Raw genomic sequence first — 27,617 nt, forward strand, 5'->3', positions numbered from 1 at the left:
ATCCTATCCTTGACCCCCAAGAGATCCCCTGAAACACCTACATGTGAATCAGACAGGTGTCAGACACAGTCTTTTGTGTGGATTCCTTGGGAAAACATTTATGTTTCACTTGATGTATAGTGAAATGTACATGCCTTGAACAGTACTGCAGCTCATATGCTTGTATTGGAAAGGCAAAAGTTTAATTTCATAAACCAAGTGAGTATTAGAATAAAATATCCAAGAGTGCCATCATTTTTTTTCTTTTTCTTTTTTCCAGTGCATGTTGCGGCATCTCTGATCTGGCTGGTCACAGAATATTGATTTTCTCTGAGGCATGACATGTTTTATACTTGCCTTTCTTGTGTGTGTGATATGGAATCATGTAATGAGAAGTTTTTTCTTACTATACCTTGACATGGGTGCTACAACTATGAAGGGATAAGACAGAGGTTTGTTCTCCATCACAGATGTAGAAAACAAATTTATGGTCACAGAGGGGAAAGGCGGGGACGGATAAATTGGAACATTGGGATTGACATGTACACACTACTATATATAAAATAGATAACTAATAAGGACCTACTGTTTAGCACGGGAACTCTACTCAATACTCTGTAATGACCTGTATGGGAAAAGAATCTAAAAAGTGTGCATATATGTATATGAATAACTAACTGATTCACTTAGCTGTACAGCAGAAAGTAACACAACATTGAAAATCAACTATACTCCAATAAAAATTAATTTCAAAAAAAGACAGGATTTTTCACCAAACAGTGTACACGTATATGATACACTGTTCAAAGCAGTGGATTGGGGAGGTAACGCAGCTGTTCTGTGATGGCATGGCCTGAAGTGTGATTGATGGACGTGCTTCTTTGCGAATCGTTGCCATGGGCAGTTGAGGAATTGCATGGGGAAAACGGGCTCATTACCTTTCACCTTTCCTCCTATGATTCACCAGACAGGGTTTTGGATCACTTTAGGATCATTTCCATGATTCAAAAGAATGTGCCTCAGGCCCCAGGAGCTAAAGCTTCCCAAATGGAATTTCAAACATAATGTCAAAACTTATAAAGAAATGCAAATTGACTGAATGTAAATTGACACAATTGGGGAAACAGAGGAGGGAGAAATCCAGTACAATCTCATCGATGTAGACCTTCAACTCTCTCTCGCTCTCGTTCTGTTGTCCATGGGCACTTGTGATTTTTTCAAAGCGATAACCAGAGCCTAGATTAAAAAATCTTGTATGTTCTGCTCTCTTTTCTCTTTTTTTCCCCAGCTTTCTTGAGATATAATTGACATATAACATTGTGTCAATTTTAGGTGCACATTGTGATGGTCTGATACACATGTATATTGCAAAATCTTTACCACAAAAAGGTTAGTTAACAGGTCCTTCACCTTACGTAACTATCATTTTGTGTTGTTATGATGAGAACATTAAAGCTCTACTCTCATACCACCTTTTGAGTAGACAATATACAGTTGACCCGTGCACAACACGAGTTTGGACTGCACGGGTTGACTTATAAGCAGATGTTTTTCGGTAGTAAGTACTACAGTGCCATACGACCTAAGGTTGGTTTCATCATGGAGAGGGAGGAAATGCAAGTACAGAGAAACCATAGATACAGAATCTTGGATATGGAGGGCAGAGGGTCGGTGCCCTTAACCCCAGAGTAGTTCAAGGGTCAACTATAATATTGTTAACATAGTCACCGTGCTGTTCAATAGATCCTCAGGATTCACTCATCTCGTAACTGGAAGTTTGTATCTTTTGACCAACATCTCCCCATTTGTCCTATCCCTCAGCCCCTGGCAAGTACCATTCTAGTCTATGTTTCTTTGAGTTTGATGGTTTTGATTCCACGTGTAAGTGATATCATGTAATATTTATCTTTCTCTGTTTGACTTATTTCACTCAGCATAATGCCTTCAGGGTCCATCCATGTTATCCCAAAAGGCAGAATTTCCTTCTTTTTATGGGTGAATTATATGTAGAAAACATTTTGTTTATCCATTCATCTGTTGTTGGACGTTTAGCTTGTTTCAATGTCTTGGCAGTTATGAATAATGCTCTCATGTACATGGGAGTACAGATATCACTTTGAGATAGTGATTTCATCTCATTTGGATGTATTCTAAGATGTGAGATTACCGGATCATAGGATAGTTCTATTTTTAAATTTTTGAGGATCCTCCATACTGTTTTCCATAGTAGCTGTACGAATTTACATTCCTACCAACAGTGCACCAGGGTTCCCTTTTCTCCACATCCTCACCAGCATTTGTTATCTCTTGTCTTCTCGATAATACCCATTCTAACAGGTGTGAGGTGCTATCACATTGTGGTTTTGATTTGCATCTCTCTGTTGATTACTGATGTTGAACACCTTTTCATGTACTTGTTGACCATCTCTATGCCTTCTTTGAAAAAATGTTTACAAATCCTCTACCCGTTTGTTAAGTGAATTGGTTTTTGGTTTTGTCTTGTTTTGTGTTGTTCTGGTGTTATTTAGGAGTTCCTTAATTTTTTGGATATTAACTGCTTATCAGATATATAGTTTGCAAATATTTTCTCCCATTCAGTGGGCTGCCTTTTCATTTTGCTGATGATTTCTTTTGCTCTGTAGAAGCTTTTTAGTTGGATGTAGTTCCATTTGCTGGCTTTTGCGTTTCTTGCTTGTGCTTTGCTCTTTTCAAGCCACATTGTCTGATAATCAATTTTTCCTGTTGCTGGGGGTGGGGCATCTTCCTAAGGATCTCATTTTCTGCAAGGAGAACCTTTCTGGAGGATCACCTCAGTTAAGAAGTCGAATTTCCCCACTCCAAACACTTCTGAGCCCAAATTGTTCCAAAATGATTTTTCTCTCCCTTTTATAAAGATCCACAAAGATGAAGAGTTCACTAGCCCTTCAGTAGGCAATTCTGGTGTTTATTCAGTCTAAGACACTCATCCTACCCCATGCCCAATTTCATTTCCAGGCCGAGAAAATATGGGTCATGTGTGAATAATTCATGCCACAAACTCTGTGAATTGACAGTGGTGGCAAGTCATGTGCTATTTTCTGATGCCACTTATCCTAAAACCATACAACACTCATTAAATACTTTGCCACTTACTATGTGTCCTTGGGTCTTGAGGGATAGTAAAGATATGCAATCAAGGTTGTTGTGAAGATTAAGTGAGCTAATAGGTGTGAAGCACTAAGAACAGCGCCTGGCACTTAGTGTCTTATATTTGTTAAGTTAGTAAATATATTTTAATAGGTCATGTTACACTGGTGCCTTATAAACTCCAAATGTTGAACTCAGAACAAAGATGAATGTTTTTGATATGGCAAATGGCCAGTTCTCTGTTCAAATCACCACAGAATACATATTGAATAAGATTTTTCAGTGGGGAGTTTCATTAACAGAGTAAACTAAAACTACCTTGGAGGAAGATATAGAGCTCCCTCTATGTGAACACCAGTCTCTGTAAAGGGGAGTCAGGCTATTGATGTAGAACTGACAAGACAAATTTGTGTCAGAATTGTGGAGAGTGGATTAACCCTACTGAAAGTACCACAACCCATGCAAGAGAGTGAGATCTTAGAAAAACATCCTTAAAAGAAAAGGCTGAAAACCAGACAGGTTCTTAGTGGTGATGGGCAACAGATTTTGCATAAGGAATGTTAAGGCTTTATTTAACCCAACAATTTCCGACCATCACATTGTGAACAAATTTTAACATGAAAAATACTGGCTTGTTGAGTTCTCAATTCTCAATTGTCTATACAAATGGAGAATAACAATTGTACATATAATCTGAAACAGCTAGCAATGTTTAAAAATTCTTCATTCGGAACATAGCAAAAGTGCCCCTTGCTTTATGCAATTGAGATGACCGTAAACTGCTAAAATATAAATTAAATGTTTAATAATTTGATCACATTTTAAAGATCTCAGGGACCTCCCTGGTGGTCCCGTGGCTAACACTCCACGCTCCCAATGCAGGGGCCCGGGTTCGATCATTGATACTTGATCTCATATGCCGCAGCTGAGTATTTGCATGCCACAACGAAGACCTGGCGCAGCCAAACAAACAAAATAAATAAATAAATATTTTAAAAAACCCAAAAGATCTCCGAGAAGTCCACTATTTACAACACGGTGGTATACTCTTATATGTAATAAAAGGCCTCTTTAGGAGTACAAACCGCTACTCTCTAACTTATCTGCTTTAAATTCATTTACACTTTGATAGTTACATTTTTAAGAGCATAGCATAATTGTGTGAAAATTTTAATTTCCCCCAAATAGATACAGGTTTTAGACAATCCAGTTCATCTAAAAATAAAATGTATGTTCATTTTTAAAAGTATATAATTGAGAAAAAAATGAAGAAGAAGATGAATACTATTACCAGTTACTGTTAGATTTTGTTGCGTAATGTTCCAGGTATTTTTTAGGCATAAAAACACATAGGGGGCTTCCCTGGTGGCGCAGTGGTTGAGAATCCGCCTGCCAATGCAGGGGACACGGGTTCGAACCCTGGTCTGGGAAGATCCCACATGCCGCGGAGCTACGAGGCCCGTGAGCACAACTACTGAGCCTGCGCGTCTGAAGCCTGTGCTCCGCAACAAGGGAGGCCGCGATAGTGAGAGGCCCGCGCACCGCGATGAAGAGTGGCCCCCACTTGCCGCAACTACAGAAAGCCCTCGCATAGAAACGAAGACCCAACACAGCCAAAAATAAATAAATTTTAAAAAAACACATAGACACGGACACACAGAACACATATTCCCTCACAAGATAGGTTCATATTTTACTGCTTACTTATTTTTTACTTAAAAATGACAGGACCATTGCATGAGGTTTCCTAGTAGCTTTACAGTCGTCAACTATTTTTGGTATTTCTTATATTATGTACTATTTGACTTTTTTCTGATTTACAGCTCATGTCCCTAAGTAGATTGTAACCTCTTCAAAGCAGGGACCGCCTTTTATTCCTTCATATTCCCTCAGGGTGGTCAACTCAGTGCCTTATTCACAGTAGATGTTCAATAAATAACTTGTACATTAACAGTGATTAACGGGCGTGAAAAATGCCTTCAATGCCCAGTTCCTGAGCACAAAGATAAGCAACCCTGGAGAGCCAGTATGGATTTAATATCCACACAAGTCGACATTGTGAATAACATTCCAAATAACAGCCAGCGCTGTAATGCATAGAAGGGGGTGTCTATTACCTGAAGAAGCAGTTCTACTTGGTCACAAAATATGACAGTTCCTCTGCGCAGAGGAACGTGTCTCCGATCATAGTCAGAGGAAATGTTTGGCTTAAATGCTTAATGTCAGGGGGCTTGCGTTCTCCTGGGTCTTTTCTGAACATCAGTGGTTAGAATGACATTAAGAAACGTATTTGATCTTTCACTACTCATGGCTCCTTAGCTTCAAAAACAGGCGATTGGCCAGATGCCACTCAAGGTTCCTTCCACCTCTAACATACTGGGCTTTCTGTGCTGTGCTAGCAGGTGTGAGTTCAGTGAATGAATACCCAGGCTGGGAATATAAGTGGTAACCCCAGTGTAGACTCCTTACTGGTCATGTTTGAAGAACATTTCTCAGGTGTGCGGCACCTGTCTGGAACCGTGGGCATCTGTGACTCTGTATATGTGATGAAGATATAGCTGTGCCCACCTTCCTTAGCTACTGTGTCCTATAAATGCCATCTACAATGATAAGAAGGAAACTACCCAGACTTAGGTTATTTTAGAGAACAATTTAAGAGGATTATTCTGTATCTTGCTTTCAATGTCTCTGGAAAATTCAGACAGAATCTCCTTAAAGGAAATATCACGAACACCATGATTTCTATGCTGGGAGTGCTGAATTTATTGGAAAACCAACAACATGACATAGGAGGGAGCTGGGGTGTTGAGAGGACAGGATATTCTTCATCAGTAGTTCATTTGAAAAGGGTCTTCGGTGCCTCTTAAAAGCTAGTTAGAAGAGAGGAGGAATGGGCTTCTCGAGAAGAGACCTGCCACCTTCTGCTGTGAAGCTGTGGGACAGCAGGATGGAGCCGGCCGTCTCTGGGGGACCCTTAGTGATGATGTGCTCCTAGGATGCATTGCTCAGCAGCAGGAGGAAGTCCTGCAGGTGGCCCAGCAGGGGTCCGGCTGGCAGCAGGGGTGGCGGCAGCACGGGGACTGCACAGAGACGGGATGGCAGCAGGTGGTGGTCCAGCAGCAGGGGCGGCAGACCACGGCCTGGCAGGACGTGGGGCAGCAGGTGATGGGGCGGCAGCAGCCGTCCTGCAGGCTGCACGGGGCGTAGCAGACTGGACGGCGGCGGGGCTCACAGATGGAGCGCGTGCAGCGGGGCACGCAGGTCACGGGGCGGCACACGGTGGTCTTGCAGGACACTGGGCGGCAGCAGCGGGGGTCGTGGAAGCAGCAGGGCTGGAAGCAGCCTCCGGCGCAGCCCAGGGAGGAGGAGATGGGGCCGAAGCAGGAGCCGGTCATGGTGGTGTCTGGGGTTGCGTTGGCTTGAGCTGGTGAGAGGAGTTGGGAGTTCTCAGGTGTGAATGTCTTCCTCCTGCTCTGGGCCCTTTATATACCCTGGTCAGCTGCTGATGACCCCTCTTGTTTATCTTTTGGCCAATTAAGTAGGCATTTGTTTTGACTAATGATTGCATTGCTGGTGAAATACTCATGATCTCATTAAAGAACATGTGTTACATCCCTAAATATGGATGTATTCACGCTGTTCATCATCAAAACCTAAGCACTCCTCTGCGCCATTTGAAGGGGTAGCAGCTCTTCATGCTTATTTTGAGTTGATGGGACCTGGCAAATCCTGGGCAAAAGGGGCCTAAAGGGGCTGCATTTTGAAAGAAATTAAACATATAAGGGTTTCTAGAGCACTGGCGAGATCCTATCCTTGACCCCCAAGAGATCCCCTGAAACACCGACATGTGAATCAGACAGGTGTCAGACACAGTCTTTTGTGTGGATTCCTTGGGAAAACATTTATGTTTCACTTGATGTATAGTGAAATGTACATGCCTTGAATAGTACTGCAGCTCATATGCTTGTATTGGAAAGGCAAAAGTTTATTTTCATAAACCAAGTGAGTATTAGAATAAAATATCCAAGAGTGCCATCATTTTTTTTTCTTTTTCTTTTTTCCAGCGCATGTTGCGGCATCTCTGATCTGGCTGGTCACAGAATATTGATTTTCTCTGAGGCATGACATGTTTTATACTTGCCTTTCTTGTGTATGTGATATGGAATTGTGTAATGAGAAGTTTTTTCTTACTATACCTTGACATGGGTGCTACCACTATGAAGGGATAAGACAGAGGTTTGTTCTCCATCACAGATGTAGAAAACAAATTTATGGTCACCAGAGGGGAAAGGCGGGGACGGATAAATTGGAACATTGGGATTGACATGTACACACTACTATATATAAAATAGATAACTAATAAGGACCTACTGTATAGCACGGGAACTCTACTCAATACTCTGTAATGACCAGTATGGGAAAAGAATCTAAAAAAGTGTGGATATATGTATATGAATAACTAACTGATTCACTTTGCTGTACAGCAGAAAGTAACACAACATTGAAAATCAACTATACTCCAATAAAAATTAATTTCAGAAAAAGACAGGATTTTTCACCAAACAGTGTACACGTATATGATACACTGTTCAAAGGAGTGGATTGGGGAGGTAACGCAGCTGTTCTGTGATGGCATGGCTAGAAGTATGATTCATGGACGTGCTTCTTTGGGAATCGTTGCCACGGGCAGTTGAGGAATTGCGTGGGGAAAATGGGCTCATTACTTTTCACCTTTCCTCCTATGATTCACCAGACAGGGTTTTGGATCACTTTAGGATCATTTCCATAATTCAAAAGAATGTGCCTCAGGCCCCAGGAGCTAAAGCTTCCCAAATGGAATTTCAAACATAATGTCAAAACTTATAAAGAAATGCAAATTGACTGAATGTAAATTGACACAATTGGGGAAACAGAGGAGGGAGAAATCCAGTACAATCTCATCGATGTAGACCTTCAACTCTCTCTCTCTCTCGTTCTGTTGTCCATGGGCACTCGTGATTTTTTCAAAGCGATAACCAGAGCCTAGTTTTAAAAAACTTGTATATTCTGCTCTCTTTTCTCTTTTTTTGCCCAGCTTTCTTGAGATATAATTGACATATAACATTATGTCATTTTAGGTGCACATTGTGATGGTCTGATACACATGTATATTGCAAAATCTTTACCACAAAAAGGTTAGTTAACAGATCCTTCACCTTACGTAACTATCATTTTGTGTTGTTATGATGAGAACATTAAAGCTCTACTTTCATAGCACCTTTTGAGTAGACAGTACACAGTTGACCTGTGCACAACACGGGTTTGGACTGCACGGGTCGACTTATAAGCAGATGTTTTTCAGTAGTAAGTACTACAGTGCCATACGACCTAAGGTTGGTTTCATCATGGAGAGGGAGGAAATGCAAGTACAGAGAAACCATAGATACAGAATCTTGGATATGGAGGGCAGAGGGTCGGTGCCCCTAGCCCCAGAGTAGTTCAAGGGTCAACTATAGTATTGTTAACATAGTCACCGTGCTGTTCATTAGATCCTTAGAATTCATTCATCTCGTAACTGGAAGTTTGTATCTTTTGACCAACATCTCCCCATTTCTCCTATCCCTCAGCCCCTGGCAATTACCTTTCTAGTCTATGTTTCTTTGAGTTTGATGGTTTTGATTCCACGTGTAAGTGATATCATATAATGTTTATCTTTCTCTGTTTGACTTATTTCACTCAGAATAATGCCTTCAGGGTCCATCCATGTTATCCCAAAAGGCAGAATTTCCTTCTTTTTATGGGTGAATTATATGTAGAAAACATTTTGTTTATCCATTCATCTGTTGTTGGACGTTTAGCTTGTTTCAATGTCTTGGCAGTTATGAATAATGCTCTCATGTACATGGGAGTGCCGATATCACTTTGAGATAGTGATTTCATCTCATTTGGATATATTCTAAGATGTGAGATTACCGGATCATAGGGTAGTTGTATTTTTAAATTTTTGAGGAGCCTCCCTACTGTTTTCCATAGTAGCTGTACGAATTTACATTCCTACCAACAGTGCACCAGGGTTCCCTTTTCTCCACATCCTCACCAGCATTTGTTATCTCTTGTCTTCTCGATAATACCCATTCTAACAGGTGTGAGGTGCTATCACATTGTGGTTTTGATTTGCATCTCCCTGGTGATTAGTGATGTTGAACACCGTTTCATGTACTTGTTAAACATCTCTATGCTTTCTTTGAAAAAATGTTTACAAATCCTCTACCCGTTTGTTAAGTGAATTGGTTTTTGGTTTTGTCTTGTTTTGTGTTGTTCTGGTGTTATTTAGGAGTTCCTTAATTTTTTGGATATTAACTGCTTATCAGATAGATAGTTTGCAAATATTTTCTCCCATTCAGTGGGCTGCCTTTTGATTTTGTCGATGATTTCTTTTGCTCTGTAGAAGCTTTTTAGTTGGATGTAGTTTCCATTTGCTGGCTTTTGCGTTTCTTGCTTGTGCTTTGCTCCTTTCAAGCCACATTGTCTCATAATCAATTTTTGCTGTTGCTTGAGTGGGGCATCTTCCTAATGATCTCATTTTGTGCAAGGAGAACCTCTCTGGAGGATCACCTCAGTTAAGAAGACGAATTTCCCCACTCCAAACACTTCTGAGCCCAAGTTGTTCCAAAATGATTTTTCTCTCCCTTTTATAAAGATCCACAAAGATGAAGAGTTCACTAGCCCTTCAGCAGGCAATTTTGGTGTTTATTCAGTCTAAGACACTCATCCTACCCCATGCCCAATTTCATTTCCAGGCCGAGAAAATATGGGTCATGTGTGAATAATTCATGCCACAAACTCTGTGAATTGACAGTGGTGGCAAGTCATGTGCTATTTTCTGATGCCACTTATCCTAAAACCAGACAACACTCATTGAATACTTTGCCACTTACTATGTGTCCTTGGGTCTTGAGGGATAGTAAAGATATGCAATCAAGGTTGTTGTGAAGATTAAGTGAGCTAATAGGTGTGAAGCACTAAGAACAGTGCCTGGCACTTAGTGTCTTATATTTGTTAAGTTAATAAATATATTTTAATAGGTCATGTTACACTGGTGCCTTATAAACTCCAAATTTTGAACTCAGAACAAAGATGAATGTTTTTGATATGGCAAATGGCCAGTTCTCTGTTCAAATCACCGCAGAACACATATTAAATAAGATTTTTCAGTGGGGAGTTTCATTAACAGAGTAAACTAAAAATGCCTGGAGGAAGATATAGAGCTCCCTCTATGTGAACACCCGTCTCTGTAAAGGGGAGTCAGGCTACGGATGTAGAACTGACAAGAGAAATACGTGTCAGAATTGTGGAGAGTGGATTAACCCTACTGAAAGTACCACAACCCATGCAAGAGAGTGAGGTCTTAGAAAAACATCCTTAAAAGAAAAGGCTGAAAACCAGACAGGTTCTTAGTGGTGATGGGCAACAGATTTTGCATAATGAATGCTAGGGCTTTATTTAACACAACAATTTCCAACCATCTCATTGTGAACAAATTTTAACACGAAAAGTACTGTCTTGTTGAGTTCTCAATTCTCAATTGTCTATACAAATGGAGAAAAACAATTGTACATATAATCTGAAACAGCTAGCAAAGTTTAAAAATTCTTCATTCACAACATAGCAAAAGTGCCCCTTGCTTTATGCAATTGAGATGATCGTAAACTGCTAAAATATAAGTTCAATGTTTAATAATTTGATCACATTTTAAAGATCTCAGGGACCTCCCTGGTGGTCCCGTGGCTAACACTCCACGCTCCCAATGCAGGGGCCCCGGTTCGATCCCTGGTCAGGGTACTTGATCTCATATGCCGCAGCTGAGTGTTTGCATGCCACAACGAAGACCTGGAGCAGCCAAACAAATAAAATAAATAAATAAATATTAAAAAAAATTAAAAAAAGATCTCAGAGAAGTCCACTATTTACCACACGGTGGTATACTCTTATATGTAATAAAAGACCTCTTTAGGAGTACAAACCGCTGCTCTCTAACTTATCTGCTTTAAATTCATTTACACTTTGATAGTTACATTTTTAAGAGCATAGCATAATTGTGAGAAAATTTTAAATAATTTCCCCCAAATAGATACAGGTTTTAGACAATCCAGTTCATCTAAAAATAAAATGTACGTTTATTTTTTAAAGTAAATAATTGAGAATAATATGAAGAAGAAGATGAATATTATTACCAGTTCTATAGATTTTGTTGCCTAATGTTCCAGCTATTTTTTTAGGCATAAAAACACATAGACACGGACACACAGAACACATATTCCCTCACAAGATAGGTTCATATTTTACTGCTTACTTATTTTTTACTTAAAAATGACAGGACCATTGGATGAGGTTTCCTAGTAGCTTTACAGTCGTCAACTATTTTTGGTATTTCTTATATTATGTACTATTTGACTTTTTTCTGATTTACAGCTCATGTCCCTAAGTAGATTGTAACCTCTTCAAAGCAGGGACCGCCTTTTATTCCTTCATATTCCCTCAGGGTGGTCAACTCAGTGCCTTATTCACAGTAGATGTTCAATAAATAACTTGTACATTAACAGTGATTAACGGGCGTGAAAAATGCCTTCAATGCCCAGTTCCTGAGCACAAAGATAAGCAACCCTGGAGAGCCAGTATGGATTTAATATCCACACAAGTCGACATTGTGAATAACATTCCAAATAACAGCCAGCGCTGTAATGCATAGAAGGGGGTGTCTATTACCTGAAGAAGCAGTTCTACTTGGTCACAAAATATGACAGTTCCTCTGCGCAGAGGAACGTGTCTCCGATCATAGTCAGAGGAAATGTTTGGCTTAAATGCTTAATGTCAGGGGGCTTGCGTTCTCCTGGGTCTTTTCTGAACATCAGTGGTTAGAATGACATTAAGAAACGTATTTGATCTTTCACTACTCATGGCTCCTTAGCTTCAAAAACAGGCGATTGGCCAGATGCCACTCAAGGTTCCTTCCACCTCTAACATACTGGGCTTTCTGTGCTGTGCTAGCAGGTGTGAGTTCAGTGAATGAATACCCAGGCTGGGAATATAAGTGGTAACCCCAGTGTAGACTCCTTACTGGTCATGTTTGAAGAACATTTCTCAGGTGTGCGGCACCTGTCTGGAACCGTGGGCATCTGTGACTCTGTATATGTGATGAAGATATAGCTGTGCCCACCTTCCTTAGCTACTGTGTCCTATAAATGCCATCTACAATGATAAGAAGGAAACTACCCAGACTTAGGTTATTTTAGAGAACAATTTAAGAGGATTATTCTGTATCTTGCTTTCAATGTCTCTGGAAAATTCAGACAGAATCTCCTTAAAGGAAATATCACGAACACCATGATTTCTATGCTGGGAGTGCTGAATTTATTGGAAAACCAACAACATGACATAGGAGGGAGCTGGGGTGTTGAGAGGACAGGATATTCTTCATCAGTAGTTCATTTGAAAAGGGTCTTCGGTGCCTCTTAAAAGCTAGTTAGAAGAGAGGAGGAATGGGCTTCTCGAGAAGAGACCTGCCACCTTCTGCTGTGAAGCTGTGGGACAGCAGGATGGAGCCGGCCGTCTCTGGGGGACCCTTAGTGATGATGTGCTCCTAGGATGCATTGCTCAGCAGCAGGAGGAAGTCCTGCAGGTGGCCCAGCAGGGGTCCGGCTGGCAGCAGGGGTGGCGGCAGCACGGGGACTGCACAGAGACGGGATGGCAGCAGGTGGTGGTCCAGCAGCAGGGGCGGCAGACCACGGCCTGGCAGGACGTGGGGCAGCAGGTGATGGGGCGGCAGCAGCCGTCCTGCAGGCTGCACGGGGCGTAGCAGACTGGACGGCGGCGGGGCTCACAGATGGAGCGCGTGCAGCGGGGCACGCAGGTCACGGGGCGGCACACGGTGGTCTTGCAGGACACTGGGCGGCAGCAGCGGGGGTCGTGGAAGCAGCAGGGCTGGAAGCAGCCTCCGGCGCAGCCCAGGGAGGAGGAGATGGGGCCGAAGCAGGAGCCGGTCATGGTGGTGTCTGGGGTTGCGTTGGCTTGAGCTGGTGAGAGGAGTTGGGAGTTCTCAGGTGTGAGTGTCTTCCTCCTGCTCTGGGCCCTTTATATACCCTGGTCAGCTGCTGATGACCCCTCTTGTTTATCTTTTGGCCAATTAAGTAGGCATTTGTTTTGACTAATGATTGCATTGCTGGTGAAATACTCATGATCTCATTAAAGAACATGTGTTACATCCCTAAATATGGATGTATTCACGCTGTTCATCATCAAAACCTAAGCACTCCTCTGCGCCATTTGAAGGGGTAGCAGCTCTTCATGCTTATTTTCAGTTGATGGGACCTGGCAAATCCTGGGCAAAAGGGGCCTAAAGGGGCTGCATTTTGAAAGAAATTAAACATATAAGGGTTTCTAGAGCACTGGCGAGATCCTATCCTTGACCCCCAAGAGATCCCCTGAAACACCGACATGTGAATCAGACAGGTGTCAGACACAGTCTTTTGTGTGGATTCCTTGGGAAAACATTTATGTTTCACTTGATGTATAGTGAAATGTACATGCCTTGAATAGTACTGCAGCTCATATGCTTGTATTGGAAAGGCAAAAGTTTATTTTCATAAACCAAGTGAGTATTAGAATAAAATATCCAAGAGTGCCATCATTTTTTTTTCTTTTTCTTTTTTCCAGCGCATGTTGCGGCATCTCTGATCTGGCTGGTCACAGAATATTGATTTTCTCTGAGGCATGACATGTTTTATACTTGCCTTTCTTGTGTATGTGATATGGAATTGTGTAATGAGAAGTTTTTTCTTACTATACCTTGACATGGGTGCTACCACTATGAAGGGATAAGACAGAGGTTTGTTCTCCATCACAGATGTAGAAAACAAATTTATGGTCACCAGAGGGGAAAGGCGGGGACGGATAAATTGGAACATTGGGATTGACATGTACACACTACTATATATAAAATAGATAACTAATAAGGACCTACTGTATAGCACGGGAACTCTACTCAATACTCTGTAATGACCAGTATGGGAAAAGAATCTAAAAAAGTGTGGATATATGTATATGAATAACTAACTGATTCACTTTGCTGTACAGCAGAAAGTAACACAACATTGAAAATCAACTATACTCCAATAAAAATTAATTTCAGAAAAAGACAGGATTTTTCACCAAACAGTGTACACGTATATGATACACTGTTCAAAGGAGTGGATTGGGGAGGTAACGCAGCTGTTCTGTGATGGCATGGCTAGAAGTATGATTCATGGACGTGCTTCTTTGGGAATCGTTGCCACGGGCAGTTGAGGAATTGCGTGGGGAAAATGGGCTCATTACTTTTCACCTTTCCTCCTATGATTCACCAGACAGGGTTTTGGATCACTTTAGGATCATTTCCATAATTCAAAAGAATGTGCCTCAGGCCCCAGGAGCTAAAGCTTCCCAAATGGAATTTCAAACATAATGTCAAAACTTATAAAGAAATGCAAATTGACTGAATGTAAATTGACACAATTGGGGAAACAGAGGAGGGAGAAATCCAGTACAATCTCATCGATGTAGACCTTCAACTCTCTCTCTCTCTCGTTCTGTTGTCCATGGGCACTCGTGATTTTTTCAAAGCGATAACCAGAGCCTAGTTTTAAAAAACTTGTATATTCTGCTCTCTTTTCTCTTTTTTTGCCCAGCTTTCTTGAGATATAATTGACATATAACATTATGTCATTTTAGGTGCACATTGTGATGGTCTGATACACATGTATATTGCAAAATCTTTACCACAAAAAGGTTAGTTAACAGATCCTTCACCTTACGTAACTATCATTTTGTGTTGTTATGATGAGAACATTAAAGCTCTACTTTCATAGCACCTTTTGAGTAGACAGTACACAGTTGACCTGTGCACAACACGGGTTTGGACTGCACGGGTCGACTTATAAGCAGATGTTTTTCAGTAGTAAGTACTACAGTGCCATACGACCTAAGGTTGGTTTCATCATGGAGAGGGAGGAAATGCAAGTACAGAGAAACCATAGATACAGAATCTTGGATATGGAGGGCAGAGGGTCGGTGCCCCTAGCCCCAGAGTAGTTCAAGGGTCAACTATAGTATTGTTAACATAGTCACCGTGCTGTTCATTAGATCCTTAGAATTCATTCATCTCGTAACTGGAAGTTTGTATCTTTTGACCAACATCTCCCCATTTCTCCTATCCCTCAGCCCCTGGCAATTACCTTTCTAGTCTATGTTTCTTTGAGTTTGATGGTTTTGATTCCACGTGTAAGTGATATCATATAATGTTTATCTTTCTCTGTTTGACTTATTTCACTCAGAATAATGCCTTCAGGGTCCATCCATGTTATCCCAAAAGGCAGAATTTCCTTCTTTTTATGGGTGAATTATATGTAGAAAACATTTTGTTTATCCATTCATCTGTTGTTGGACGTTTAGCTTGTTTCAATGTCTTGGCAGTTATGAATAATGCTCTCATGTACATGGGAGTGCCGATATCACTTTGAGATAGTGATTTCATCTCATTTGGATATATTCTAAGATGTGAGATTACCGGATCATAGGGTAGTTGTATTTTTAAATTTTTGAGGAGCCTCCCTACTGTTTTCCATAGTAGCTGTACGAATTTACATTCCTACCAACAGTGCACCAGGGTTCCCTTTTCTCCACATCCTCACCAGCATTTGTTATCTCTTGTCTTCTCGATAATACCCATTCTAACAGGTGTGAGGTGCTATCACATTGTGGTTTTGATTTGCATCTCCCTGGTGATTAGTGATGTTGAACACCGTTTCATGTACTTGTTAAACATCTCTATGCTTTCTTTGAAAAAATGTTTACAAATCCTCTACCCGTTTGTTAAGTGAATTGGTTTTTGGTTTTGTCTTGTTTTGTGTTGTTCTGGTGTTATTTAGGAGTTCCTTAATTTTTTGGATATTAACTGCTTATCAGATAGATAGTTTGCAAATATTTTCTCCCATTCAGTGGGCTGCCTTTTGATTTTGTCGATGATTTCTTTTGCTCTGTAGAAGCTTTTTAGTTGGATGTAGTTTCCATTTGCTGGCTTTTGCGTTTCTTGCTTGTGCTTTGCTCCTTTCAAGCCACATTGTCTCATAATCAATTTTTGCTGTTGCTTGAGTGGGGCATCTTCCTAATGATCTCATTTTGTGCAAGGAGAACCTCTCTGGAGGATCACCTCAGTTAAGAAGACGAATTTCCCCACTCCAAACACTTCTGAGCCCAAGTTGTTCCAAAATGATTTTTCTCTCCCTTTTATAAAGATCCACAAAGATGAAGAGTTCACTAGCCCTTCAGCAGGCAATTTTGGTGTTTATTCAGTCTAAGACACTCATCCTACCCCATGCCCAATTTCATTTCCAGGCCGAGAAAATATGGGTCATGTGTGAATAATTCATGCCACAAACTCTGTGAATTGACAGTGGTGGCAAGTCATGTGCTATTTTCTGATGCCACTTATCCTAAAACCAGACAACACTCATTGAATACTTTGCCACTTACTATGTGTCCTTGGGTCTTGAGGGATAGTAAAGATATGCAATCAAGGTTGTTGTGAAGATTAAGTGAGCTAATAGGTGTGAAGCACTAAGAACAGTGCCTGGCACTTAGTGTCTTATATTTGTTAAGTTAATAAATATATTTTAATAGGTCATGTTACACTGGTGCCTTATAAACTCCAAATTTTGAACTCAGAACAAAGATGAATGTTTTTGATATGGCAAATGGCCAGTTCTCTGTTCAAATCACCGCAGAACACATATTAAATAAGATTTTTCAGTGGGGAGTTTCATTAACAGAGTAAACTAAAAATGCCTGGAGGAAGATATAGAGCTCCCTCTATGTGAACACCCGTCTCTGTAAAGGGGAGTCAGGCTACGGATGTAGAACTGACAAGAGAAATACGTGTCAGAATTGTGGAGAGTGGATTAACCCTACTGAAAGTACCACAACCCATGCAAGAGAGTGAGGTCTTAGAAAAACATCCTTAAAAGAAAAGGCTGAAAACCAGACAGGTTCTTAGTGGTGATGGGCAACAGATTTTGCATAATGAATGCTAGGGCTTTATTTAACACAACAATTTCCAACCATCTCATTGTGAACAAATTTTAACACGAAAAGTACTGTCTTGTTGAGTTCTCAATTCTCAATTGTCTATACAAATGGAGAAAAACAATTGTACATATAATCTGAAACAGCTAGCAATGTTTAAAAATTCTTCATTCACAACATAGCAAAAGTGCCCCTTGCTTTATGCAATTGAGATGATCGTAAACTGCTAAAATATAAGTTCAATGTTTAATAATTTGATCACATTTTAAAGATCTCAGGGACCTCCCTGGTGGTCCCGTGGCTAACACTCCACGCTCCCAATGCAGGGGCCCCGGTTCGATCCCTGGTCAGGGTACTTGATCTCATATGCCGCAGCTGAGTGTTTGCATGCCACAACGAAGACCTGGAGCAGCCAAACAAATAAAATAAATAAATAAATATTAAAAAAAATTAAAAAAAGATCTCAGAGAAGTCCACTATTTACCACACGGTGGTATACTCTTATATGTAATAAAAGACCTCTTTAGGAGTACAAACCGCTGCTCTCTAACTTATCTGCTTTAAATTCATTTACACTTTGATAGTTACATTTTTAAGAGCATAGCATAATTGTGAGAAAATTTTAAATAATTTCCCCCAAATAGATACAGGTTTTAGACAATCCAGTTCATCTAAAAATAAAATGTACGTTTATTTTTTAAAGTAAATAATTGAGAATAATATGAAGAAGAAGATGAATATTATTACCAGTTCTATAGATTTTGTTGCCTAATGTTCCAGCTATTTTTTTAGGCATAAAAACACATAGACACGGACACACAGAACACATATTCCCTCACAAGATAGGTTCATATTTTACTGCTTACTTATTTTTTACTTAAAAATGACAGGACCATTGGATGAGGTTTCCTAGTAGCTTTACAGTCGTCAACTATTTTTGGTATTTCTTATATTATGTACTATTTGACTTTTTTCTGATTTACAGCTCATGTCCCTAAGTAGATTGTAACCTCTTCAAAGCAGGGACCGCCTTTTATTCCTTCATATTCCCTCAGGGTGGTCAACTCAGTGCCTTATTCACAGTAGATGTTCAATAAATAACTTGTACATTAACAGTGATTAACGGGCGTGAAAAATGCCTTCAATGCCCAGTTCCTGAGCACAAAGATAAGCAACCCTGGAGAGCCAGTATGGATTTAATATCCACACAAGTCGACATTGTGAATAACATTCCAAATAACAGCCAGCGCTGTAATGCATAGAAGGGGGTGTCTATTACCTGAAGAAGCAGTTCTACTTGGTCACAAAATATGACAGTTCCTCTGCGCAGAGGAACGTGTCTCCGATCATAGTCAGAGGAAATGTTTGGCTTAAATGCTTAATGTCAGGGGGCTTGCGTTCTCCTGGGTCTTTTCTGAACATCAGTGGTTAGAATGACATTAAGAAACGTATTTGATCTTTCACTACTCATGGCTCCTTAGCTTCAAAAACAGGCGATTGGCCAGATGCCACTCAAGGTTCCTTCCACCTCTAACATACTGGGCTTTCTGTGCTGTGCTAGCAGGTGTGAGTTCAGTGAATGAATACCCAGGCTGGGAATATAAGTGGTAACCCCAGTGTAGACTCCTTACTGGTCATGTTTGAAGAACATTTCTCAGGTGTGCGGCACCTGTCTGGAACCGTGGGCATCTGTGACTCTGTATATGTGATGAAGATATAGCTGTGCCCACCTTCCTTAGCTACTGTGTCCTATAAATGCCATTTACAATGATAAGAAGGAAACTACCCAGACTTAGGTTATTTTAGAGAACAATTTAAGAGGATTATTCTGTATCTTGCTTTCAATGTCTCTGGAAAATTCAGACAGAATCTCCTTAAAGGAAATATCACGAAGACCATGATTTCTATGCTGGGAGTGCTGAATTTATTAGAAAACCAACAACATGACATAGGAGGGAGCTGGGGTCTTGAGAGGACAGGATATTCTTCATCAGTAGTTCATTTGAAAAGGGTCTTCGGTGCCTCTTAAAAGCTACTTAGAAGAGAGGAGGAATGGGCTTCTCGAGAAGAGACCTGCCACCTTCTGCTGTGAAGCTGTGGGACAGCAGGATGGAGCCGGCCGTCTCTGGGGGACCCTTAGTGATGATGTGCTCCTAGGATGCATTGCTCAGCAGCAGGAGGAAGTCCTGCAGGTGGCCCAGCAGGGGTCCGGCTGGCAGCAGGGGTGGCGGCAGCACGGGGACTGCACAGAGACGGGATGGCAGCAGGTGGTGGTCCAGCAGCAGGGGCGGCAGACCACGGCCTGGCAGGACGTGGGGCAGCAGGTGATGGGGCGGCAGCAGCCGTCCTGCAGGCTGCACGGGGCGTAGCAGACTGGACGGTGGCGGGGCTCACAGATGGAGCGCGTGCAGCGGGGCACGCAGGTCACGGGGCGGCACACGGTGGTCTTGCAGGACACTGGGCGGCAGCAGCGGGGGTCGTGGAAGCAGCAGGGCTGGAAGCAGCCTCCGGCGCAGCCCAGGGAGGAGGAGATGGGGCCGAAGCAGGAGCCGGTCATGGTGGTGTCTGGGGTTGCGTTGGCTTGAGCTGGTGAGAGGAGTTGGGAGTTCTCAGGTGTGAGTGTCTTCCTCCTGCTCTGGGCCCTTTATATACCCTGGTCAGCTGCTGATGACCCCTCTTGTTTATCTTTTGGCCAATTAAGTAGGCATTTGTTTTGACTAATGATTGCATTGCTGGTGAAATACTCATGATCTCATTAAAGAACATGTGTTACATCCCTAAATATGGATGTATTCACGCTGTTCATCATCAAAACCTAAGCACTCCTCTGCGCCATTTGAAGGGGTAGCAGCTCTTCATGCTTATTTTCAGTTGATGGGACCTGGCAAATCCTGGGCAAAAGGGGCCTAAAGGGGCTGCATTTTGAAAGAAATTAAACATATAAGGGTTTCTAGAGCACTGGCGAGATCCTATCCTTGACCCCCAAGAGATCCCCTGAAACACCGACATGTGAATCAGACAGGTGTCAGACACAGTCTTTTGTGTGGATTCCTTGGGAAAACATTTATGTTTCACTTGATGTATAGTGAAATGTACATGCCTTGAATAGTACTGCAGCTCATATGCTTGTATTGGAAAGGCAAAAGTTTATTTTCATAAACCAAGTGAGTATTAGAATAAAATATCCAAGAGTGCCATCATTTTTTTTTCTTTTTCTTTTTTCCAGCGCATGTTGCGGCATCTCTGATCTGGCTGGTCACAGAATATTGATTTTCTCTGAGGCATGACATGTTTTATACTTGCCTTTCTTGTGTATGTGATATGGAATTGTGTAATGAGAAGTTTTTTCTTACTATACCTTGACATGGGTGCTACCACTATGAAGGGATAAGACAGAGGTTTGTTCTCCATCACAGATGTAGAAAACAAATTTATGGTCACCAGAGGGGAAAGGCGGGGACGGATAAATTGGAACATTGGGATTGACATGTACACACTACTATATATAAAATAGATAACTAATAAGGACCTACTGTATAGCACGGGAACTCTACTCAATACTCTGTAATGACCAGTATGGGAAAAGAATCTAAAAAAGTGTGGATATATGTATATGAATAACTAACTGATTCACTTTGCTGTACAGCAGAAAGTAACACAACATTGAAAATCAACTATACTCCAATAAAAATTAATTTCAGAAAAAGACAGGATTTTTCACCAAACAGTGTACACGTATATGATACACTGTTCAAAGGAGTGGATTGGGGAGGTAACGCAGCTGTTCTGTGATGGCATGGCTAGAAGTATGATTCATGGACGTGCTTCTTTGGGAATCGTTGCCACGGGCAGTTGAGGAATTGCGTGGGGAAAATGGGCTCATTACTTTTCACCTTTCCTCCTATGATTCACCAGACAGGGTTTTGGATCACTTTAGGATCATTTCCATAATTCAAAAGAATGTGCCTCAGGCCCCAGGAGCTAAAGCTTCCCAAATGGAATTTCAAACATAATGTCAAAACTTATAAAGAAATGCAAATTGACTGAATGTAAATTGACACAATTGGGGAAACAGAGGAGGGAGAAATCCAGTACAATCTCATCGATGTAGACCTTCAACTCTCTCTCTCTCTCGTTCTGTTGTCCATGGGCACTCGTGATTTTTTCAAAGCGATAACCAGAGCCTAGTTTTAAAAAACTTGTATATTCTGCTCTCTTTTCTCTTTTTTTGCCCAGCTTTCTTGAGATATAATTGACATATAACATTATGTCATTTTAGGTGCACATTGTGATGGTCTGATACACATGTATATTGCAAAATCTTTACCACAAAAAGGTTAGTTAACAGATCCTTCACCTTACGTAACTACCATTTTGTGTTGTTATGATGAGAACATTAAAGCTCTACTTTCATAGCACCTTTTGAGTAGACAGTACACAGTTGACCTGTGCACAACACGGGTTTGGACTGCACGGGTCGACTTATAAGCAGATGTTTTTCAGTAGTAAGTACTACAGTGCCATACGACCTAAGGTTGGTTTCATCATGGAGAGGGAGGAAATGCAAGTACAGAGAAACCATAGATACAGAATCTTGGATATGGAGGGCAGAGGGTCGGTGCCCCTAGCCCCAGAGTAGTTCAAGGGTCAACTATAGTATTGTTAACATAGTCACCGTGCTGTTCATTAGATCCTTAGAATTCATTCATCTCGTAACTGGAAGTTTGTATCTTTTGACCAACATCTCCCCATTTCTCCTATCCCTCAGCCCCTGGCAATTACCTTTCTAGTCTATGTTTCTTTGAGTTTGATGGTTTTGATTCCACGTGTAAGTGATATCATATAATGTTTATCTTTCTCTGTTTGACTTATTTCACTCAGAATAATGCCTTCAGGGTCCATCCATGTTATCCCAAAAGGCAGAATTTCCTTCTTTTTATGGGTGAATTATATGTAGAAAACATTTTGTTTATCCATTCATCTGTTGTTGGACGTTTAGCTTGTTTCAATGTCTTGGCAGTTATGAATAATGCTCTCATGTACATGGGAGTGCCGATATCACTTTGAGATAGTGATTTCATCTCATTTGGATATATTCTAAGATGTGAGATTACCGGATCATAGGGTAGTTGTATTTTTAAATTTTTGAGGAGCCTCCCTACTGTTTTCCATAGTAGCTGTACGAATTTACATTCCTACCAACAGTGCACCAGGGTTCCCTTTTCTCCACATCCTCACCAGCATTTGTTATCTCTTGTCTTCTCGATAATACCCATTCTAACAGGTGTGAGGTGCTATCACATTGTGGTTTTGATTTGCATCTCCCTGGTGATTAGTGATGTTGAACACCGTTTCATGTACTTGTTAAACATCTCTATGCTTTCTTTGAAAAAATGTTTACAAATCCTCTACCCGTTTGTTAAGTGAATTGGTTTTTGGTTTTGTCTTGTTTTGTGTTGTTCTGGTGTTATTTAGGAGTTCCTTAATTTTTTGGATATTAACTGCTTATCAGATAGATAGTTTGCAAATATTTTCTCCCATTCAGTGGGCTGCCTTTTGATTTTGTCGATGATTTCTTTTGCTCTGTAGAAGCTTTTTAGTTGGATGTAGTTTCCATTTGCTGGCTTTTGCGTTTCTTGCTTGTGCTTTGCTCCTTTCAAGCCACATTGTCTCATAATCAATTTTTGCTGTTGCTTGAGTGGGGCATCTTCCTAATGATCTCATTTTGTGCAAGGAGAACCTCTCTGGAGGATCACCTCAGTTAAGAAGATGAATTTCCCCACTCCAAACACTTCTGAGCCCAAGTTGTTCCAAAATGATTTTTCTCTCCCTTTTATAAAGATCCACAAAGATGAAGAGTTCACTAGCCCTTCAGCAGGCAATTTTGGTGTTTATTCAGTCTAAGACACTCATCCTACCCCATGCCCAATTTCATTTCCAGGCAGAGAAAATATGGATTATGTGTGAATAATTCATGCCACAAACTCTGTGAATTGACAGTGGTGGCAAGTCATGTGCTATTTTCTGATGCCACTTATCCTAAAACCAGACAACACTCATTGAATACTTTGCCACTTACTATGTGTCCTTGGGTCTTGAGGGATAGTAAAGATATGCAATCAAGGTTGTTGTGAAGATTAAGTGAGCTAATAAGTGTGAAGCAGTAAGAACAGTGCCTGGCACTTAGTGTCTTATATTTGTTAAGTTAATAAATATATTTTAATAGGTCATGTTACACTGGTGCCTTATAAACTCCAAATTTTGAACTCAGAACAAAGATGAATGTTTTTGATATGGCAAATGGCCAGTTCTCTGTTCAAATCACCGCAGAACACATATTAAATAAGATTTTTCAGTGGGGAGTTTCATTAACAGAGTAAACTAAAAATGCCTGGAGGAAGATATAGAGCTCCCTCTATGTGAACACCAGTCTCTGTAAAGGGGAGTCAGGCTACGGATGTAGAACTGACAAGAGAAATACGTGTCAGAATTGTGGAGAGTGGATTAACCCTACTGAAAGTACCACAACCCATGCAAGAGAGTGAGGTCTTAGAAAAACATCCTTAAAAGAAAAGGCTGAAAACCAGACAGGTTCTTAGTGGTGATGGGCAACAGATTTTGCATAATGAATGCTAGGGCTTTATTTAACACAACAATTTCCAACCATCTCATTGTGAACAAATTTTAACACGAAAAGTACTGTCTTGTTGAGTTCTCAATTCTCAATTGTCTATACAAATGGAGAAAAACAATTGTACATATAATCTGAAACAGCTAGCAATGTTTAAAAATTCTTCATTCACAACATAGCAAAAGTGCCCCTTGCTTTATGCAATTGAGATGATCGTAAACTGCTAAAATATAAGTTCAATGTTTAATAATTTGATCACATTTTAAAGATCTCAGGGACCTCCCTGGTGGTCCCGTGGCTAACACTCCACGCTCCCAATGCAGGGGCCCCGGTTCGATCCCTGGTCAGGGTACTTGATCTCATATGCCGCAGCTGAGTGTTTGCATGCCACAACGAAGACCTGGAGCAGCCAAACAAATAAAATAAATAAATAAATATTAAAAAAAATTAAAAAAAGATCTCAGAGAAGTCCACTATTTACCACACGGTGGTATACTCTTATATGTAATAAAAGACCTCTTTAGGAGTACAAACCGCTGCTCTCTAACTTATCTGCTTTAAATTCATTTACACTTTGATAGTTACATTTTTAAGAGCATAGCATAATTGTGAGAAAATTTTAAATAATTTCCCCCAAATAGATACAGGTTTTAGACAATCCAGTTCATCTAAAAATAAAATGTACGTTTATTTTTTAAAGTAAATAATTGAGAATAATATGAAGAAGAAGATGAATATTATTACCAGTTCTATAGATTTTGTTGCCTAATGTTCCAGCTATTTTTTTAGGCATAAAAACACATAGACACGGACACACAGAACACATATTCCCTCACAAGATAGGTTCATATTTTACTGCTTACTTATTTTTTACTTAAAAATGACAGGACCATTGGATGAGGTTTCCTAGTAGCTTTACAGTCGTCAACTATTTTTGGTATTTCTTATATTATGTACTATTTGACTTTTTTCTGATTTACAGCTCATGTCCCTAAGTAGATTGTAACCTCTTCAAAGCAGGGACCGCCTTTTATTCCTTCATATTCCCTCAGGGTGGTCAACTCAGTGCCTTATTCACAGTAGATGTTCAATAAATAACTTGTACATTAACAGTGATTAACGGGCGTGAAAAATGCCTTCAATGCCCAGTTCCTGAGCACAAAGATAAGCAACCCTGGAGAGCCAGTATGGATTTAATATCCACACAAGTCGACATTGTGAATAACATTCCAAATAACAGCCAGCGCTGTAATGCATAGAAGGGGGTGTCTATTACCTGAAGAAGCAGTTCTACTTGGTCACAAAATATGACAGTTCCTCTGCGCAGAGGAACGTGTCTCCGATCATAGTCAGAGGAAATGTTTGGCTTAAATGCTTAATGTCAGGGGGCTTGCGTTCTCCTGGGTCTTTTCTGAACATCAGTGGTTAGAATGACATTAAGAAACGTATTTGATCTTTCACTACTCATGGCTCCTTAGCTTCAAAAACAGGCGATTGGCCAGATGCCACTCAAGGTTCCTTCCACCTCTAACATACTGGGCTTTCTGTGCTGTGCTAGCAGGTGTGAGTTCAGTGAATGAATACCCAGGCTGGGAATATAAGTGGTAACCCCAGTGTAGACTCCTTACTGGTCATGTTTGAAGAACATTTCTCAGGTGTGCGGCACCTGTCTGGAACCGTGGGCATCTGTGACTCTGTATATGTGATGAAGATATAGCTGTGCCCACCTTCCTTAGCTACTGTGTCCTATAAATGCCATCTACAATGATAAGAAGGAAACTACCCAGACTTAGGTTATTTTAGAGAACAATTTAAGAGGATTATTCTGTATCTTGCTTTCAATGTCTCTGGAAAATTCAGACAGAATCTCCTTAAAGGAAATATCACGAACACCATGATTTCTATGCTGGGAGTGCTGAATTTATTGGAAAACCAACAACATGACATAGGAGGGAGCTGGGGTGTTGAGAGGACAGGATATTCTTCATCAGTAGTTCATTTGAAAAGGGTCTTCGGTGCCTCTTAAAAGCTAGTTAGAAGAGAGGAGGAATGGGCTTCTCGAGAAGAGACCTGCCACCTTCTGCTGTGAAGCTGTGGGACAGCAGGATGGAGCCGGCCGTCTCTGGGGGACCCTTAGTGATGATGTGCTCCTAGGATGCATTGCTCAGCAGCAGGAGGAAGTCCTGCAGGTGGCCCAGCAGGGGTCCGGCTGGCAGCAGGGGTGGCGGCAGCACGGGGACTGCACAGAGACGGGATGGCAGCAGGTGGTGGTCCAGCAGCAGGGGCGGCAGACCACGGCCTGGCAGGACGTGGGGCAGCAGGTGATGGGGCGGCAGCAGCCGTCCTGCAGGCTGCACGGGGCGTAGCAGACTGGACGGCGGCGGGGCTCACAGATGGAGCGCGTGCAGCGGGGCACGCAGGTCACGGGGCGGCACACGGTGGTCTTGCAGGACACTGGGCGGCAGCAGCGGGGGTTGTGGAAGCAGCAGGGCTGGAAGCAGCCTCCGGCGCAGCCCAGGGAGGAGGAGATGGGGCCGAAGCAGGAGCCGGTCATGGTGGTGTCTGGGGTTGCGTTGGCTTGAGCTGGTGAGAGGAGTTGGGAGTTCTCAGGTGTGAATGTCTTCCTCCTGCTCTGGGCCCTTTATATACCCTGGTCAGCTGCTGATGACCCCTCTTGTTTATCTTTTGGCCAATTAAGTAGGCATTTGTTTTGACTAATGATTGCATTGCTGGTGAAATACTCATGATCTCATTAAAGAACATGTGTTACATCCCTAAATATGGATGTATTCACGCTGTTCATCATCAAAACCTAAGCACTCCTCTGCGCCATTTGAAGGGGTAGCAGCTCTTCATGCTTATTTTGAGTTGATGGGACCTGGCAAATCCTGGGCAAAAGGGGCCTAAAGGGGCTGCATTTTGAAAGAAATTAAACATATAAGGGTTTCTAGAGCACTGGCGAGATCCTATCCTTGACCCCCAAGAGATCCCCTGAAACACCGACATGTGAATCAGACAGGTGTCAGACACAGTCTTTTGTGTGGATTCCTTGGGAAAACATTTATGTTTCACTTGATGTATAGTGAAATGTACATGCCTTGAATAGTACTGCAGCTCATATGCTTGTATTGGAAAGGCAAAAGTTTATTTTCATAAACCAAGTGAGTATTAGAATAAAATATCCAAGAGTGCCATCATTTTTTTTTCTTTTTCTTTTTTCCAGCGCATGTTGCGGCATCTCTGATCTGGCTGGTCACAGAATATTGATTTTCTCTGAGGCATGACATGTTTTATACTTGCCTTTCTTGTGTATGTGATATGGAATTGTGTAATGAGAAGTTTTTTCTTACTATACCTTGACATGGGTGCTACCACTATGAAGGGATAAGACAGAGGTTTGTTCTCCATCACAGATGTAGAAAACAAATTTATGGTCACCAGAGGGGAAAGGCGGGGACGGATAAATTGGAACATTGGGATTGACATGTACACACTACTATATATAAAATAGATAACTAATAAGGACCTACTGTATAGCACGGGAACTCTACTCAATACTCTGTAATGACCAGTATGGGAAAAGAATCTAAAAAAGTGTGGATATATGTATATGAATAACTAACTGATTCACTTTGCTGTACAGCAGAAAGTAACACAACATTGAAAATCAACTATACTCCAATAAAAATTAATTTCAGAAAAAGACAGGATTTTTCACCAAACAGTGTACACGTATATGATACACTGTTCAAAGGAGTGGATTGGGGAGGTAACGCAGCTGTTCTGT

The 27,617-nt window shown here is 41.2% G+C and overlaps 4 protein-coding genes across 4 annotated transcripts; all 4 read right to left on the reverse strand.

Moving 5' to 3' along the window:
- Positions 1-6,110: 6,110 nt before the first annotated feature.
- LOC132355053 (keratin-associated protein 2-3-like) lies at positions 6,111-6,500 on the reverse strand. Its single transcript, XM_059907233.1, has one exon. It carries the CDS (start codon positions 6,498-6,500, stop codon positions 6,111-6,113), a length of 390 nt encoding a protein of 129 aa, XP_059763216.1.
- A 6,238-nt stretch (positions 6,501-12,738) lies between these two features.
- Positions 12,739-13,128, reverse strand: LOC132355054 (keratin-associated protein 2-3-like). Its single transcript, XM_059907234.1, has one exon. It carries the CDS (start codon positions 13,126-13,128, stop codon positions 12,739-12,741), a length of 390 nt encoding a protein of 129 aa, XP_059763217.1.
- A 6,238-nt stretch (positions 13,129-19,366) lies between these two features.
- LOC132355056 (keratin-associated protein 2-3-like) lies at positions 19,367-19,756 on the reverse strand. The gene has a single exon (XM_059907235.1). The coding sequence runs from the start codon at positions 19,754-19,756 to the stop codon at positions 19,367-19,369; it is 390 nt and encodes a 129-aa protein (XP_059763218.1).
- Positions 19,757-25,994: 6,238 nt separating this feature from the next.
- LOC132355057 (keratin-associated protein 2-3-like) lies at positions 25,995-26,384 on the reverse strand. The gene has a single exon (XM_059907236.1). The coding sequence runs from the start codon at positions 26,382-26,384 to the stop codon at positions 25,995-25,997; it is 390 nt and encodes a 129-aa protein (XP_059763219.1).
- Between the last annotated feature and the right edge of the window lie 1,233 nt (positions 26,385-27,617).

Source organism: Balaenoptera ricei, chromosome 20, assembly GCF_028023285.1.
Source record: "Balaenoptera ricei isolate mBalRic1 chromosome 20, mBalRic1.hap2, whole genome shotgun sequence".
Classification (NCBI taxonomy): Eukaryota; Metazoa; Chordata; class Mammalia; order Artiodactyla; family Balaenopteridae; genus Balaenoptera; species Balaenoptera ricei.